Raw genomic sequence first — 19,203 nt, 5'->3', positions numbered from 1 at the left:
CAACCTATTTGATTTTCATTTAAGTGCAATGAGAGAGTGACTGACCTCTAGTGCCTATGTTTTAGCAGTCTGGTTTTAGATTTATCCCCCCACCCCAGACTTTTAAAGGAAAATCCTAAAATCTGGTTAAGTCTAAAAGGAATTATCCATCTGGTTTTATGAATTTCTTTGTTGATTTATTGGTATCTTAGGGTTCTATGCTCTGCGGGAAAAATTCTACCCTTCTTAATTATGTGACCAGTTGCATAAGGAAGGGAAGCTCCATGTGGTCCTTCTTGATACCTGTGCATAACTACTGTTAATACTAATGGACATGCACCCTGAGAAGAGAATGGATCCCTCTGAGACGGAAATTATCCTTCAAATATAATTGAGATATGTAGGCCAAACAAATTAATACAGCCATGTAATTATTTAGATTAAAATAGTTCTTTAAAATATCTGAATTAATGTACAGACCACTGTCATACACATGGGAGTTCCACCTTCCACATCCACTCTTCCTCCATTACTTATAAATCACAATCTTTGTAGATGTTTTACTCTATTTTTTATGTTGCATAAACTGTTTGTCTTGTCAAGGTATTTCTAGGTTTTGTAAACATATGTACATGTCTTATTTATTGCAATAAATAAATTTTTCTCCGGATGCATCTTTCATAGTCTGCCTGCATTGGCTTACATGCATGTAAATGGCACTCTGTTTATGGATCTGGGCCCAGGAGTCCATCTGGAATAGCTTAAATTGATTCCCACATTCAGTTGTTCTTTAAATGTATGATAGGAATGTGAGGTAGACTTCCCAGTTGTAGTGGGAGACTTTTCTTCTTTGGTTTAGGTCAAATTGCCTCAACTAGTGACTGCAAGAAAGACTTTCCTCCGCCAGCCAAGTGAGAGTCTCAGGGCTTGGCTACACTGGAGAGTTGCAGCACTGGTGGTGGCTTTACAGCACTGCAACTCACTCACCGTCCACACTTGCAAGGCAGATACAGCGCTGTATCTCCCTGGCTACAGCGCTGGCTGTACTCCACCTCTGCCTGGGGAATAACGACTGCAGCGCTGGGGCTGCAGCGCTGGAATGCCAGTGTAAACAGTGATTAATCTTACTACACTGTAACTGACCTCCGGAATTTTCCCATAATGCTTTTAACTAAAGAACTCTTTGTTTTGTTATGATGCCTCTCTTTGTTTTGTTGTGAACTCGGTGCTCCCAGAGCTGCTTATCTAAAAAACAAACACAACTACTGTTTGCTGTGAATGAGGCAGGCAGGGGGATGAATGTCCACAGCTAGTGTTTGCTTGAGGAGAGAAACAGCACGGTGGGCGTGGGGGAGGGGGGAGAAGGGAGTCCGTCGGAGCAGCTGCTTATCTGGTCTGAAGGCTATTTGCATTTAAGAGTGAATGAGGGGTCAGGGAAGTGGTCGGAATTTGCAAGGCAGGGAGCTGACAGTGTCGGCTCAAAAAATCCACTCTCTCCCGCACGCTCCTTGTCACACTCCACCCCACCCCCCTCTTTTGAAAAGCACGTTGCAGCCACTTGAACGCTGGGATAGCTGCCCATAATGCACCACTCCCAATACCACTGCAAATGCGGCCACACTGCAGCGCTGGTAGCTGTCAGTGTGGCCATACTCCAGCGCTTTCCCTACACAGTTGTACGAAGACAGCTTTAACTCCCAGCGCTGCACAGCTGCAAGTGTAGCCAAGCCCTCAGTAGTAAGTATTAGAGCTGGTTGGAAATTTTCCATGAGAATGATTTTCTGATGGGAAATGCCCTTTTTGCAAAAGTGATTTTTTCAAGTTTACCCCAAACAAACAAACCTATCAGGAACATCAAATGATGGCTCCCCAGATGCCCACCTGGAAGGCTCTTGTTAATATCACTTTCTCCCTGGATAAACTGACAAAAACTTTCTATATGAGTGTCACAAATTTGGTTGAGTGACCCTTCATGCCCACTCGCTGGCCTGCTGTGAAGGGACCTGGGTGTTTTAAGCCTCCAGAGTCTGAACAGAGCCTAGCACTGTTGCAGTCTGGGGGTCCTCAGGCACACTCAGTATTAGACAGAGGGTCTGCACCCTCCTTTCTGAGAGCTGTGACCTTGTGATCCTCTGCCCAGACCCTAGAACCAGTGCTGACTTCTTAGATTCCCCATGTAGCTTAAACACACCCTCTCCCAGAATCCCACCAAAGGTTTGAGCATTTGGGGTTTGTATCTATTGGGTTTCCGGGAAACGGGGCGGGCAAAGCCCGCCCCATGCTAACGGAACCCCCCCCCCCCAGCCTAAGGGGAGGTACCACAGGGCCTCAGAAACCCACTAATTGCGGGGGACAACTAATAAAAGAACAGGGACAGGAGTGTGGTCAAAGGGTCATAAGAAGGGATCCTGACGGGGACACCGAGCAGAGAACCCCGGACAGCGTCCACTGCTCCTCGAAGGCGTCAAGGGAGCCAGCGGACGCCGCCCAGAGGAACTCCACCCGGAGACGTGAGCGGACGAGGGACCGGAAACAAGCCCCACAGTCGCAGGAGTCTCTGTCAGCCAACCTCCTCTCCCTGGTCGCGTGGATGGCCTTTTTAGCCAGGGCGAGGAGGAGGTTGACCAGGAGGTCCCGCGACTTTGTGGGGCCACGGATAGGGAGTGCATGGATAAGGAGGTGAGGGGAAAAGTGCAGCCAGAAACGTAACAGAATGTCGGTGAGGAGCCGGTATAGGGGCTGCAACCTGGCGCACTCTAGGTAAACATGCGCCAGGGTCTCCCTCACGCCGCAGAAGGGGCAGGTGTCCGGGACAGGGGTAAACCGCGCCAAGTACACGCCCGTGCTCACGGCCCTGTGAAGGAGCCGCCAGCTGATATCCTCGGCAGGCCTCATTTGGGGTTTGTAGCGGGATAGTCCCCTGCTCCTGCCTGGGAGGGCTTCAGTGGTAAAAGCAGTCCTGGAGAGGGCTGCAGCTCTAAAAGCTGGGCTGATTGGGGATGCAGCCACAGCTGGGCCACACCCCAATCAGGCTACAGCTGGCCTGTATAAAATGGCTGGGAGCCAGGTGCTCAGCAGTCTCTCTCTGTAGGGAGGTTAACCAAGTTCCCCAGTGGTGCAGGGCTGGGGAAAGGTCAAGGGAGCTCTGGCCTAGGAAAGCTGCAGGCCTGGTAAGGCCTATTAGGTACTGGGTTGCAGGAGCAGCAGGTCTGAATCCCTTTGCCTGTGATGAGTAGCTTATACTGCAGTCTGCCCCAGTGAATGGGGGCTAGATGGAGACTGGGCAGTAGCCAACACTGAGGTGAAGTGGGGATAGAGACTTGGGGGTTCCCCTGGGATGGGGAGACCCAGAACTGTGGGGGTACTGCCAGGGGGCAGCACCCCAGACAACAGGGCACTGGAGTCCTGGGAGTGACATGGTGGCCCAGCAGTGGAGGATGCTCCAACAGCTGGTGAGCTAATTCCTGAGGACAGCCAGCAGGAGGCACCGCCGGGTGAGTCTGCACCCACTTACAGGGTTACACTTTAACTCTCTCAAGGCACAGTGTAAGTGTAGCATATAACACACACAGACACTTTGCACAGGATTTTAACTTTTATTTAACAAATAAGACACAAGAAAGCCCCATTTAGAGCTTGGGGTGTGATTCCCTGCTTGTGTGGACACGCTTATGCTAGCTCTAATGGAGTTAGTGAACCAAAAATACTAGTGTAGCCAGGATAGCCTGGGCAGCAGCAAGCGGGGGCATAGGCTAGCTGTGCCAAATACAGAGCTACCTGAACCCCTTGCATACATACTGAGCATAGCTAGCCAGTGCCACCGCTTGCTGCCACCTCTGCTAGCCCAGCTACACTACTATTTTTAGCTCACTACTTCAGTGAGAGCTAGCACAAGTATGTCTATGCCATTTGGTAATTACACCCCTAGCTCCAAGTGGAGACATACATTTAGAAAACTGCCACCATCCTAACCACAATATGGTCCTTCCTAGTTCACCCTTTCCTTGGGAGACCATCTGTGTTTATGTAATGAGTCAGGGAGATCCACTGCTGCCTCAGGTTCCTACATGCTGGGTTACTTCTCTCTCATCTTGAGTTGGAGAAAAGTGATTCCCCTGAGTAAAGCAGCTCCTGCCCTTTTATAACTTTAAGCCCCCTATGTCAGGTGAGTTTAGACTTGAAAAACTGGTTTGCTGTGGGGAGACGACATCTCTTAATGAGGGCTGCTTGTCAAAGTGTAATGATGTTCTATTGTTAGGCTTTTCTCACTACCCCATAGGAATTTCAGACCAATGTGGTAGTAACGAGACCACAGAGAAGACGAACAACTCCATTTTGAATGTGCAGGTTTGCAGCCTGGTAAAATACATAGTTACTGATCTACACAAAATTCATAAGTTGTACAGATTCCTCAAATCATCACAGCAAGCAGCTAGGAAGCTAAAACATTTAGCTTCCCGTCTCCTGACATGGAATTTTTCTGGAAATCTCCTTGTGGGAAAAATTTCAGGACAACTATTTTCAATTTATTTTTTTTTCAGGAAGGGATTTCTGTTTTCCATCAACTCAAGTATGTCTCAATATGATGGAATGTAACCTTTGAGTTCTAGAGCTTCTTCATAAACTGCCTCCCCCCCCCCCCCCAAGAGCATGCCCTTAACCACTAGCTCATAGTCCTATATACCAAGATACCCAAACAATCTTAACTATGCTGTATAGTGACACCATACAATAGCCTACAGTATTTAAGGCATTTTAATATTTGTGAACCCAGATTAGTTTAAAAAAAATTAAAGACATTCTCCTATGTTTTTTCTTGTGGCATCACCACTGGGCAATATTAAGGTTGTGCCATAATTGTGGATTTCTTACCTTAACATTTTGGAATGTAATCTTAACTCTAAATTTTCCCAGGTTTATAATGCTTGGCTTTGGGTTAATTACTGTTTCAAGTACCACATGCTGGGTAAAAACGTGTTTCTAAAACTAAACTCTTTATTAAAAGAACTATTACAGAGGTGCTACACCTGTAGCTATCAAAACCATATGCGCACAGCGTGAAGCTTCCCTCCTGAAAACTCTGCTCCTCCCAAGTTCCATGAAGATTGCTACAATTTCAACACTTCTGCAGTGATTTTTATCCTTAAGTTATTGAAACACTCAATCATAACCCCATTTTAATTTTCTTTAATTTGGTCCAGAAATGTCTTTAGTTTAACATTTTATTAGAAGTTTTATAGACAAACATGCCCAAGATGGTCTATAGCTATGAAATCTTCAAAGAGCAGTGACAATGGGTCAAGTAACCTACCAGTGAGAACTCTGGAAAACATGTCCTGTGTCTCTCATGCAGTTGAGTAACTGCAACGCTCCCTCACCAGCATCAACTTCATGAACCCATAATCAGCTTCAGCAATGACAGCTATATACGAGAAACTCACAGATCACCAGTTAACTTCACAGATTCAGTAACCACCCCAAACACACCAAGAAATCAGATATCTGCTGGTGCCAGGCCCTCAGATACCACTGAAAAAACTCCAAGGAGAAAGTCTGGAATACACACCTTAACACATTTGAAACCCACCTCTATCAAACAAGGACACTCCACCAGAAAGTAGATTGCATCATGTAAGGGACCACCTAAATACTCCAGGAGAATCTGCTTCAATACAAGGAAAAAAAACAAACCTCTGACCAGATGCCCCTAGTTGTCACTTATCACCCCATCCTTGAACCTCTCTAAGGAATCATTAAACAAGTACAACTGATGGAAACCACATCTTGGAAGAAATCTTTCCTGAATCCCCCCCCCTTTTCTAGTTTTCAAACAGCTCCCCAACCTCATTGTCAGAAGGTCCCCATACACCAACTCAACGCAGCACCAGACCCAGCCAGAACAATTGATGCAAACCTGCAGACATTGCTTCACTGTTATAATCCTAACACAGCTTTCGAAATCCATGCCTGTTAGCACATCTCATGTCATCCAGTGTGTTAAATGCCCCAATAACGACTATGTAGATGAAATGAGACATTTGCTATGCTCTTGAATGAACTCACACAGAAAAATTATAAGACAAAAACAAAATATCACCTATGAGTGAACACTTTTCATAAAACCATCACTCCAAATCTGACATTTCTGTCCTTGCTCTGAAATGAAACTTGCATAAACACCATCAAAAGACAAGCCTGGGAACTTAAATTCATAACTCTACTAGACACCAAAAATCATGGATTTAATAAAGATGCTGGATTTATGGCTCATTACCACAATCTGTAATCCACTCATTCTCCTTCGTCCTCTTGCTGCCCATTTCCTATGAATTGTCTTGGGCAACATATGTTAATTCCTTACCTGTTCCACTTTGTATTTAGCTCTGAATACCTTTCCCAGACCAGAAGAGCTCTATGTAACTCAATAGTTTGTCTCTTTCACCAACAGAAGCTGGTCCAGGAAAAGATAGGTCACCCACCTTGTCTCATTATAACCAATAAAGTTGTTGCACAAAAAATAGCTGTAGAGGATGTTGAGTGGTTGCTTTATTTCTAATATCACAATGTCCCCGCTAAACTGCCTTAGCCTATTTGATCACATCAATCAGATACAACAATAATTAATATTAGTTTTAATTACAACCTCTTCTTTCAAATATAACCTGGCCATAAGATTTCGGTTGATTTTAACTCTATGGCAAGTTAGACAAGTCCGTGTTTGTTCAGATTGATCTTACAAATGGAACATTGTAAAGACTGCCAGATGCTAAAGATTTCAAAGAACCCAGCAGTTTGTAATTCTTCTGCAGCTCAGAGGCAAATGGATTTTCTAGTACATTTTCAGGAATCCAGTCTCCAGTGCACATGCTGTAAGTGTAGGGAGGACAGGTTGTATTTTCCATGCATAGAAGGCTGAATCCCTGCTATTGGAACAGCCTTAACTACATAGCCATAGCAAGTGCTGACACTTTGTGCTGGGTGAAGTGTGTCAAGCCATGGGACTGAGCTCAGGGCCTCTTCCTTGCCCTGGCTAGGAAGTGGGGCAGCAGCAAACTGGTAACTGTTTCCCAGCTCCCACATGGGGACTGGCCACTAAGTCTGGCACCATGGGCTGAGCAGTTCTTCTTCACACAGCGCACAGTCAACTCCTTGTTGGCACTCCTTGCCTGAGGCAGTTGTGAAGGCTAGGCCTATAACAGGGTTTAAAAGAGAACTAGATAAATGCATGGCAGGTAAGTCCATTAATGGCTATTAGCCAGGATGGGTAAGGACTAGGTGTCCCTAGCCTCTGTTTGTCAGAGGGTGGAGATGGATGGCAGAAAAGAGATCACTTGATCATTACCTGTTAAGTTCACTCCCTCTGGGGCACTGGCCACTGTCAGCAGACGGAACGCTGGACCTTTAGCCTGACCCAGTATGGCCAGTCTTATGTACCTGTGTACCCCTGGCAGCGAGCAGTCCCCTGGGGGCTGATTGTGATTGGCCTAACCAGCACGAGATGGGCGCCGGGCAACGCGGACTGAGCCGTGATTGGCTCGGGCAGGGAGTATGCAGCTAGGGAGTTGCGCCGACATGGTCCCGAGTTGTGATTCGCTCGATCCGTTCCCAGCGTGCGCGGGGATTGGCTCGGGCTGCGCGGCAACACCTGCTCTTCAGCGCCGGCATCCCTTAGAGGGCAGTAACGCATGCGCAGTTCAAGGTGGGTGATGCGCTGGGAGACACCGCCTGGTTTTACCGGAGAGAGGCAGACGGGACCATCTATCTTGCCGGTAATTGTCTTCCCGGGCGCGACTAAACGTCTCCGAGCCACGCTGGGCGAGCTGCTTCCGGTCTCGTTCGCTGTGTAGTGGCTTGGGGCTATGAGCGTCACCGCGCGGGACCGGAGTGGAGCCGTGCCCGGGTCTCGCTCCGCAGTCTGCGGGCGAGTGGCGGAGCTGGGGAAGCTGCTCCCTGGATCAACCGTTAGTGGGAGGCCCGGGCTCCGCAGGCGCATAGGCGTGCGGCGGCCCTCAGGCAGGGGCTGCGCAGAGGCAGTCGGGAGAGGTGACTGCTCTCCTGCCGACCCTCCCCCACCCTGCCGGTGACCCTTCGGCATGCGGGTGGGGCCGTTATTTTACCGTTAGAATGTCAGTGGTACGAGGATTCCAAGCGCCAGCTGTGGGCGGAGCGCGTTCCCTGCTGGCCCCGGGGTTCCCCGGCAACGCGCTCAGTCTTGTGCCCCCTCCGTTCAGCGTAGTAGCGCTAGTCTCCAAGCTGACACCTGATTTCGTTCGAACTGCCCCGACAGAGCGCGCCCTGCCCTCCTCGGCAGCGCCTGCCCGCCTCTCCCTAGAGCTGCTCTGCGATCTAGTGGGACCAGCCAGAGAAAACAACAGCAATTAGCTCGATGGGGGCGGGGGATGGACAGCAGCAGCTTTATAGCTAGGGCGGGTATAAAAATAAGCAGGCCCCCTAATTATCTGCCTTATAGGGAAAGTTGTAGCTAATTGTACCTAACTGGCTGGTTTCTGTTGGTTAGGGTCAGGCAGACTCTGGGACTCTGGTTTTAGCTGCTCTTGTGCATCTGCTGCAGTCAGATCCCTGGGGGAAGGTTGCACTACCCTGGAATGTGCCCTCCTTAAGGACAGGGTGATGGGTCTTTGTCACGATGTAGACCCTGGATTTGTGGGGTGTGTTACATGGGCCGGATAGAGCGTCTTGATTCTGAACATGTGCTTGCCTTCATTTGTGTGTAGCTTTAAACACAGATATCTATCTAGAATATATCTTTAAAATCTTACTTGTTAGCTGCACTAAATCTGTTCTTGTTACAGTTACACTGAGGAAGCTCTCGTATAATATTTTGGGGTTCAACCCATCCCAGTAAGGAGTTGTCACTCCCTGTCCTATAATCCTGGGTGTCTTAAATATTCTGCTGCTTGTGGCTCAGAGCTCAGATGCCACCAGCCCACAGACAAGCACATGGTTTGCTAACTGTGTGTGGGCTGTGGAGCCCTGATTCAGTGCTCTGACCACAGCAGCCTGTCTGCAACACCACAGCCCCACCCTTGCCTCCACCAGCCTTAGTTACTACTTGGAGGAGGAACCCAGCTCCTGAATTTCCTCAAAACTGTCTGCCATGAAGAGTCCAGTCCTCTCCTGGAATACTCAGGGAACTGAAGTCCATTGCTCCTGTAAAAGACACAAGCACAGCTTATTATTTTAACTGGAGCCAACAATCACTTCAATTCAAACACAGCACAGAGTTGTATTGTAATAAAAATAAACCAAAGGTTAAGTGATACTAATTATAACAGATTGAAAGTAGGATGGGTTACAAACAAAAGTAAAAATACGCTTTCTAATGCCCAAGACCTAACTTAACAAGCTACTGACTTAGCTCAAGGTAGCTTTCTCATCAATTGTTCTTTCTCCAGCATAGCTGCCACACAAAGTAATAAACATCAAGGGTGAAATTCTGACCTTAATGAAATCGATGGACCAGGATTTCACCCCAGGTAGCTTCTTTTTGGTCAAATCCACAGCATGATCTGCTTAGTCTTTGGGAGGGAGAGCTAAGCCTTAAAGCTAACCTCTCTCTCTCTCTCTTCCTTGCTGTTTACTTGAAGGAACCTATCACTTTTCCTTTCCAAGCAAAGCCGCCACCTGTACTAACTTTCCTTTTCCCCTTAAAAGAACTTCTAGAAAGTATTTTCTTGGCAACTGGCAATCAGTATAACATTCTTTTACGTGTATCTAATGAACATCAGTAATTTGGGGTGACCTGATATTAAAATAGTTTTGGCTTTACATTTTGGGTTTCATTTTAATTTCTTTGTCTTTGCAACTGTATTTTCAGCTTGATATCATTGGGAAGTCCAGAATTGGAGCTTGCTTGTTGTAGAAAACATCAAGTATATTTTTCCGTCAAACTTTATTCAGTTAATATCCCTTCTCTGAATCTCTCTACTGGCTTTCCATATCCCTCGCAGTAAATTTGAACTTCTTGCACTAATCTTCAGGGCCCTGCATAACTCTGCCACTTTCTTCTTATCCAGACTTGTCTCTTATTACATCACCCCTATTTACTTCACTCCACCAAAGATACTAACTCTGATGCCGTATTTCTTAGTATTCCACCACTGTGTCAACACTCAGTTGCTTCTATGTCCCTCCCTTAGATCTGGAATGCCCTTCCTGAGCTGGATCCAGTTCTTCTGCAATGCCTGCAAGAGACTAGCTGAATAAGTCACCTATTTTTGTATTTGTCTGAGCAGTTTTTTTTTGTCTGTCTTATGTTGTGCACTAGTCTTGCTGAATAATTGCATAATCATATGGATGATACCTCTGTTCTTCCTCTTTTTTCCCTATGGTTCTCCCTGGCTGTCTTGCTTTTCAGTTTGGCTAATACACCTCTACCTCGATATAACTCAACCAGATATAACACGAATTCAGATGTAACACGGTAAAGCTGTGCTCCTGGGGGGTGGGGCTGCACACTGCAGTGGATCAAAGCAAGTTCAATGTAACGTGGTTTCACCTATAACATGGTAAGATTTTTTTTTGGCTCCTGAGGACAGTGTTGTATCGAGGTAGAGGTGTATCAGACACTAGTTTGTAAATTCCTTGCAGTAGAGATTACATTTCTTCTGCTGTGAGGTGCCAAACATTCTATTGTATGCTGTATAATAACCTTAGGAAAAGAGACAAGTGTAGTAACATTGCTGGAGAGAGAGGTAGCATGTGCAACAGTTCATTAAGCTTGTTGCATGTGGAAAGGACAGGCTTCTGTATGATTTAGCATTGGGGATATCTCCTTTCATTTGCTTAGAGGAAATCTTTTTATGTTTACAGTGATGACTAATTCTTATAAAGCATACTGGAACAATGTATAAGGCTAAAGTAGTTCCCACCATTCTCAGTAATAGGATTGTGTCATTCCCACTCTGGAGTCAGCTGGAACAGAACAGAACGTTGTCTTGAATGAAAGTTCTGCCACTGCTCTCTTAGAAGCTTCCCCCGGGTTTTCTGGCCGATTTAGGCCTTACCTGTATCACTTTTCTCCACAAGATTTAATCTTTTGGGCAGATGGATAGCACTTATCTATAGAAATTACAAAGAAAATCATAATTTCAAGTTCTTCTAGCATCAGACTTGTCAGTGCACCGTGGTTGACAGGAATACAGAAATGCAGGTTAAATCTCTTATAAATCTGTGGAGCAGTCTTGGATTTTCAAGATGTATGTTCTTTGTGTTACAGAGACTCTTCCTCAGTGATTTGGTTTGATACATCTTGGGTGCTACTGCAATATACATATATTGTATACAGCCGCAAAAACCCCCTCCCCCAAAACTCCAAAAGACATCTAAAAAACCAATCACATCTCATAAACAATTGAGAAGCCATAAATGGAACTCTTCTTCCCACCATACCTCTCACAGATGACATATGGGGACTTGAGGTAAAAGATGGGTATAGGAGATTACTGTTAATCTGTTCTCAGCAGAACTCCCATTAATGACTAGCATACAGGGGTTGGGGATGCAGAAAGCAAGCACTGTAATGTCTTGGAGGCTTTACAGATCAAATTTTGGTTTGTTAAAGTGGTTAAATGAGTTTATATTACCCAGATCAGACCAGTTTCTTTGCCGTTGTATCTTAATCCCTGGATACTGTTGAAGACCTCTTTCTTCTATTAGTACAATCTTACTTATTGGTTGGGTAATCCAACAATTATATGATGATATTAGGAGCCATTACCACCCAGAGCAGTCTCTATCGTTAAGTAGAGTTATGAGGATGTTTTTGAAATTCCTCTTCACTTTTTCTTCTCCCATCTCCTAAATCTCCACTCCTAAAAAGAGAAGAGTAGGCAGAAAATCTAAGAGTGGTAAAAATAACATCACTTTTCCCTCATGGTCTCTTTACCTTCAACAGAAAGAAGAGATCTTTGTGGATCTGGACTGGAATAGTCTGAGGAGGTGCCTCACAACAGTCTTTTTCTCCTCTTTTTATAAAACCCTACTTTTGAAGTTGTCTTGAAACAATTTCCTTACCTGTAACTCTTTTATTTCTTGTAATAAAGAGGGTCTGGATGATACTCATGATTTATTCCTGCTCATACCACCTTAGTGGAGGCAGTTTAGGCTGTAGAATTTTTCCTCTCTCCGGTAGTACTACAGTCTCTCCACAGGAAATGACTTCCAAAACTGAAACTACATAAAACATAATACCTTTATAGATTATGGATGTCTTAATTCTATATTATATATGTGGAAAATCTGCAAATCAGTGGATATCCTCCATTATGAGAAATAGAAATTGCAAGAAATCTTCTGTTTCTCATACATGGGCATGTGCTGGTCTGGATGCTACCTATGGGAATTAGCAAGAAGATACATTCCCCGGAAGGGAAGAAATATCAAATATAAGTTTAAAAATAAAGTTCTCAAATTTTTTATAACCTTAAGCAAATAAAATTGCTTCATTTATATCAAATGAAACTAAAAGAACCAAAGACTTCTCAACTGAGGAAGGAATATCACTCTTGTGGTGTTTGAAGGAATTGCAAATATTGAACAAAGCCCTATAAGTACCTACATCGGTGTGATCCAGGGACCCCTTGATGCCAGCTGGCAGTGGGCATAAGGGGTACATAAGGGTTTACAGAGATCCCCTGGCTCAGGTATTTATATAATAGTTTGGCAGGCAAGGTCTCTAATAAGAGCCAGTAACTTAAATTTTGCGATGATTGTCAACCAATATGTTTGGATGATATTTGAGTAATTTATTTATAATTTAAACTGTGTTCATAAGGTATGTAACTTAAAACAGGTTGTGATAAATGGAGGTGGGGTAGCTCCCTTTTATGGACACCCAGCCAGTTAGCTATAAAGTCCCTCTTGGTGGCTGTTCTCTGCTTGCTTTACCTGTACAGGGTTTTAAAAAGTCCCCCAAGTAAAAGAAAGGGAGTGGGCACCTGACCAAAAGAGCCAATGGGGAGGGCTAGAACTTTGGGGGGGGGGGGACTTTCTGTTGTTCTGGATATGTAAATAATCAGGAAATGTCTAGGAAGATGTGATTAGGGTTAATGATTAGGGTTATTTCTTTTATTTCTTACTGGCCTGTAGACTCCTCTGTGCTAATCCCAGATGCCCTTGTTTTCCTTGTAACCTTTAAGCTGAACTCAAGAGCTATCTTGATGCTTAAATTTTGTAGTTGTTCTCTTAAGATCTAGCAAAAACTTGGAACTTAGGCTGTCTTTCCTTTCTTTTTGGGTTTAATAAAATTTACCTTTTTTAAAGAACCAGATTGGATTTTTATGTCCCCAAGACATTTGTGCATGTTGTTTAATTAGCTGGTGGCAACAGCTGATCTCCTTCCCCCTCCCCCTCCCTCAGCCCTTCCTGGGAAAGGGGGTGTGTGTGAAAGGGTAATTCCTTCCTGTGGGCAGGGGCGGCTCTACAAAGTAGGCTGCCCCAAGCAGCGCGGAGCGCTGCGCCGCCCTTCCCCAGTCCCGCGGCGGGTCCCCTCTTCCCGCGGCTCCGGCTTCCTGGGGAGGGCGGCATTTGGCTCCGGTGGAGCTCCCGCCGGCATGCCTGCGGCAGGTCCACCGGAGCCCGGGACGAGCGGACCTGCCGCAGTCATGCCTGCGGGAGCTCAACCGGAGCCGCGGGAAGACGGGACCCGCCGCAGGCATGACTGCGGCAGGTCCGCTCGTCCCGGGCTCCGGTGGACCTGCCGCAGGCATGCCGGCGGGAGCTCCACCGAAGCCAAATGCCGCCCTCCCCAGGATGCCGCCCCAAGCGGGCGCTTGGCCCGCTGGTGCCTAGAGCCGCCCCTGCCTGTGGGGTACCCTCAAGCCAAGTGTTCCTTCCTGGGCTCTCAAAAGGAGGGAGGGTTGTACTTGAGCAGTGGCAGCATCTACCTGTCGAAGGTCAGAGAGAAGCTGTGACCTTTGGAGTTTAATACCAGCCTGGAGTGGCCAGTATTAATTTTAAGAATCCTTGCAGGCCCCCACTTTCTGCATTTGAAGTGCCAGAGTGGGGAATCAGCCTTGACACAAGTCATCAGGAAGCAGGCAGGGGGCAGTAAACTCTCTAACTGGTCACTTTACCTTGTGAGACACACTATACGTCTGTCTTAGGGAGCCTAGTGCTAATGGAAAAAATTGTGAACTCACATAAGAGGAGATCTGTGGGGAGATAATACAGCAGTGGGCATCTGGTTTACAACTAAAGACAATGGATTTTTTGGGTATAAACTGTGGTGCCAAGGGAGGAGACAAGCTGTGTGTGTGTGTGTGTGTGTGTTTCATGGGGGGGAAGGATCACAGTGTTCCCGGCTAAAAAACATTGAGCAATACTGTAAAACAGTAACTAGATAAGTCTAGGTTCTAGAATGTATGTTATGATTTTATTTTGTGTAACCATTTGTTTCCAGTATTTCTATTTGTTGTCTTTGAAATCTCTCCTTAGTTAATCTTGTTTTCCCTAACACATAAACAGAGTGGTCAACTGAAGGGAAAATAAGCTACTACTTTGGAAGCAGTGGACCTGGGGGATACTTGAGGATTGGAGTGTGCCTATCACTAACCTGTAGAGAGTGAGGGGGGCTTGTGTAGCTCTGGAGGGGAGTACTTGTGTTCCCTGTGGTTGATGGGTTTGGGGTGCTGGCCCTCAGCAGGCACAGATTAGGCTCCTTCATGCTAAGGACAGGTGGTAGCAAGGTGCCTTGCAATCTTGGGTACCCCCAGGAAGCTTCACCATGGGGAACAAAAACCTTTAATAATGGGGATTCCACAACCTTCTTGGATAACCTGTTCTAGTGCCTAACTAGCATTATAGTTAGAAAATTTTCCTATTTACTCAAAATCTCCCTTGCTGCAGATGAAGAAGGAATCAGCTTATCCTGCCCTCAATGGACATGGAGAACAATTAATCAGCATCCTCTTCACAACAGCCTTTAACACATTTGAAGATTGCTATCTGGTCTCTTCCCCCCGCCCCTCATCTACTTTACTCAGGTTTAAAAAAATGGGTATATTTATTCTTTTCTTCATGCTCCTCGGGGGAGTAGGGATGTCTCTCTCTTTCTCCGTCCAATTTGTCCACATCTTTCTCAAAGTGTGATGCTCAAAACTGGACATATTACTCCAGATGCAGCCTCACCAGTGCCAAGTAGAGCAGAACAATTACCTCTCTTGTCTTACAGGTGACGTTCCTGTTAATACAGCCTGGAATCCTTCCCCTTTTGCAACCACTTTATCGTAACTTTGTTTAGATCAAGTTTTCCTAGTTTGGTTATGAGGCTGTCATGAGGGACTGTCAAGATGTATCGTGTCTGCTACTTTCCCCCATCCAGTAGGGAAATTACACTGTTAAAGAAGGAAATTAGGTTGGTTTGGCATGATTTGTTTTTTGACAAATCCATGTTAGCTATTACAGATCACCCTATTATTCTCTAGGTGCTTACAATTTATTTAATTTGTTCCAGTATGTTCTGAGGCATCAAAATTAAGTGGCCAGGTCTGTAATTCCCCAGGTGCTCTGTTCCTCTTTTTAAAGATAGGTTCTATGTTTTCCCTTCTCCAGTCCTCTGGGACTTTACCTGTCCTCCAAGAGTTCTCGAAGATAATTGCTAATGGTTCAGTGATTGCTTCAGCTAGTTCCTTACATACCCTAGGGTGAATTTCATCAGGCCCTGCTGACTTGAATATTGAAGACAAGTTATATGCCCTCTTTAACCTGTTCTTTCCCTATTCTGGCTTGTGTTCCTTCTCCATTGTTGCTCTTATTAATTGTTAAGCAGCTAATCACAATTAACCTTTTAGTGACGCAAAACAGTAATTAAAACACCTTAGCCTCTTTGGTGTCCTCTGTTAGCCCTTTTTCCCCACTAATAATGGATCAACGCTCTCCTTTGTCTTTCTCTTACTCCAAATGTATTGGAATCTTTTTGTCTCTTACTAGATGCAACTCATTCTGTGCCTTAGAATTTCTGATTTTGTCGCTACATGATTGTGCTGTTCTTTTGTACTTATTGTTAATGTTTGTCCCTGTGTCCACTTTTCATAGGATTCTTTTTTTATTTTTCTGGTCAGGTTAAAAAAAACCCACCCCATGCACCCATATTGGCCTCTGCTATCCTTTCTATCTTACCTTTGCATTGGGATAGCTTGCTGCGGTTTGTGCCTTTTTAATATTATTTTGCTGAGAAACTGCAAGGCCTCCTGAATTCTTTTCTGTTAAATGTTCTTCCTATGGGATCTTGCCTACCAGTTCTCTTTGAATTTGTTAGTCTGCTTTTTTTGAGGTCAGCTCTTCTGCTGCTGCTCACTTATTCCCTTTCTTACTGTTTCATGATCACTTTCACCCAAGTTGCCTTCCAACTTGAACTTTCCCAAATCCTTATCTGTGGTCTGGTTATAGACCATTTCAGAGATTTTAATAGAAACTGAACCAGTTGGTGATTCAGTAATGTCCCTAGATCATATTTACTGCTCACTATTCAAACCCTGCTATGCATTTTGCTTGTGGGCTTTCCTCTCTTAATAAGTCTATTGTACTTATTCCTCAAACATTAATTCACCTTCTCAAAACTTATGTGAGGTGGGGGGTGCCATTATCCCTGGTTTTATAGATGGGGATTTGAGGCACGCGTATTAAAGCTAGAAGTATCCACAGACTTTGGGTGCCCATGTTGAGCTGCCTAGGACTTGATTTTTTTTTTTTCCAGAGTACTTAACGTGATAGTGCAATTCCTCCTTTTCAAGCACAACTCTCATTTACTACAGTCTCAGCTGTAAGCACACAGCACTTCTGCAGATCAGGTCCCTAAGTTTCAAGTTGGGCATCCAGAAAATAACAAACACACAATTATTGACCATATCTGAAAAGTTCAGTTTAAGTGATTTGCTTAGCATTACATAGGAACTCTGGCAGAGGCAGGGATAGAATCCAGGTTTCCAGGGCAGTTTTCAGCTATCTCAACCACGAGGCCCTCCAGTCCCTCTTCTTTTCCGCAGTCCCCTGTCTCAGTAAGTAGACACCTTCCAACCAGGGTGGATTTCACTTGAATTTAATTGATTTAAATCACTAGTCAGGGAGACTCGATTTAATCCTGGATTTCTACATTAAAAGTGCATTCTTATTGGTTGTTATAACCTTAATACATATTCTTCACAACTCAGATAAATGTAGCTTTCAGTTTAGAAGGTACACACTATACATTTTTTAAAGTGATTTATTTTGAAAACTTTCTGATATAGCCATAAAACTAATCTGAAACAAATGATTGTTTGGTTATTTCATTTTACCAAGGTAATTGAAGCAGATATTTATGAAGTCATTGGGAGGTGAGCTATCTCCAATTCAACAGGTTAATCATTACTATTTGGAGGATTTTCTTGCCATGCTGTATTAGGAGGAGAACATCACCAGACAGACATTTTTATGTATTTTTGGATTTTTTTCTTCAACAGCAAACATAATAGTTTAACAAAACAAGCATTTGAATTTAGTTAACCTGATTAAAAAAAAGTTTTGTTTCTGTTTAAAATTGTTTAAGTAAAATAGTTAAATTAAATATTAAAAAAAAACAACAAATCAAATTGACTAGGTCAACAAGAGAAACTGAAAATAGTGGCTTCTGCAGCGAACTCAGTCGTCTTCACCTTCATTTTCCTCTTTGTTCATAATCTGGAAAAGAAAAACAAGCTTCCCTGCTTTTTTCAAGTCCCAAATGATTTCTCAATTTGGAATAAAATTAGTCCAAAGGAAGAAAATATTCTTTCTACACCAGCAGAAGAAGCTACTGCTGTTAGAAGTGAGATTATCAGTTCATCAGTCTCTGAATCCAAGTGCTTAAGTGACTTCCACCAGTTCATTGGTGTGACTTTCTTTAAAACATGAGCAAACATATATTTCTTGAATGGTTCACCTTTAGCTCTGAAGTTTATTATAATTGGCATTATGGAGGGATGATTGCCAGAAGGTCTCTTCTTCAGCAGTTAAGGTTTGACCCAGTACCGAGTATTGAGAATATTTGCAAGAAAATGAGCTGGAGATAGTGCTTGTCCCATTCATTCTTTTAATGCTTGTAATTTAACTCTCTCATTGAGATCTTAAAGAGAGAAAAATATGCAATCAGTTCCTTCCAGATTTCAACAGCATCAGCAATAAAACAGCTATTTCCCTGCATTTTGTTCAAGGCTACAGAAATAGGCTTCAGAGTACTCAGCATGTGTTCAACCTTTCTTTTAAACCCAGTATTGAGAACTTTGGCTGTGACAGTGCCATCTATTTTTTTTTTCACGATTTTGTTTACAAACTGTCATCAGATTAGGCCAGTTCTTGATATAGTGCTCAAAACAGTCCACTACTGAGTTACACAAGATGTGCAATGGGAGAGTTAGCTTGATTCCTCCCACTTTTTTTTTTTTTCAGAACAGCTACTGCAAAGTGAGTGTTACAGACGTATTTGTCAATTTCAACATTAGCCTTTATTTCTGGAACACTGAAGTCTTTGGCTAGGAGGTGCACCAAATGAGCACTGCAACCGTATGTTATTAGCTTGACTCTCTCTTCTAAATTTCTTCTCATCTTGGATACATTTGCAGCATTGTCTGAACCAAGCTGCATATGAGAGTTGAATCTTTTTTTTTTTTTCCTCTCCAGTTTGTTATAGTTTTTTCTGCTGCTACATCAGGAAATGCGCGCACAGACAGAATACTTACAAGTATCAATTGTTTCTGTAAGGAAGACGTTCCCTTTTTCTGTTGTCACACAAGCACATACAATAGGATCATTGTGGGCGTTGCTCCACCCATCAAGACTCAGGTTAACAATTTCACCCTCTAGACCTTTTGCACACTGCTCAATTTCTCTTTCATACGTTTTATCCCGCAATTTGCCTGCGACATCTACTCTGTTGGGTGGACTGTATCCTGGTCTTAATGACTGAACCATGTTAACGAAGTGTCAGTTCTCAATCATACAGAAAGGAGAGTTGCATAAACAAACCAGGCAATTTTTTTCATCAATTACCATTTTTTTGTAATCTGCTGGTTCTTATAACCACAGATAAGTTTGTGATTTCTGGATTTTTTTTTTCTTTTTGCTACAGGTGACATACTGTGGCTATGTGACGTACATGATATGACTGAAAATTATCATTGGCAGATAACTCAAAATATAGAAAATGATGGTGATCTTGAAGGTGGATAGTCTTCAGAATCCTGTATG

The 19,203-nt window shown here is 44.1% G+C and overlaps 2 protein-coding genes across 13 annotated transcripts in view; both read left to right on the top strand.

The window, feature by feature from the left end:
- MGAT4D (MGAT4 family member D) overlaps window positions 1-713 on the top strand; it is a 137,667-nt gene extending 136,954 nt beyond the window's left edge. For 8 of the 10 annotated variants that reach the window (XM_039541162.1, XM_039541160.1, XM_039541155.1 and 5 more), the window contains one exon: window positions 192-704. In XM_039541162.1, the coding sequence (XP_039397096.1) occupies window positions 192-302 (111 nt within the window). In that variant the 3' untranslated portion in view covers window positions 303-704. Of the gene's footprint in view, window positions 1-191 lie in introns of all 10 variants that reach the window. The other 2 variants (XM_039541154.1, XM_039541152.1) reach the window with 2 other exon arrangements.
- A 6,902-nt stretch (window positions 714-7,615) lies between these two features.
- CLGN (calmegin) overlaps window positions 7,616-19,203 on the top strand; it is a 65,989-nt gene continuing 54,401 nt past the window's right edge. For 2 of the 3 annotated variants that reach the window (XM_039542216.1, XM_039542215.1), the window contains exon 1: window positions 7,616-7,748. In XM_039542216.1, the coding sequence (XP_039398150.1) occupies window positions 7,665-7,748 (84 nt within the window). In that variant the 5' untranslated portion in view covers window positions 7,616-7,664. The remainder of the gene's footprint in view (window positions 7,749-19,203) is intronic. The other variant, XM_039542217.1, reaches the window with a different exon arrangement.

The sequence above is a fragment of the Mauremys reevesii genome, linkage group 5, assembly GCF_016161935.1.
Source record: "Mauremys reevesii isolate NIE-2019 linkage group 5, ASM1616193v1, whole genome shotgun sequence".
Classification (NCBI taxonomy): domain Eukaryota; kingdom Metazoa; phylum Chordata; order Testudines; family Geoemydidae; genus Mauremys; species Mauremys reevesii.
This window is presented reverse-complemented; position numbering and strand designations above follow the sequence as displayed.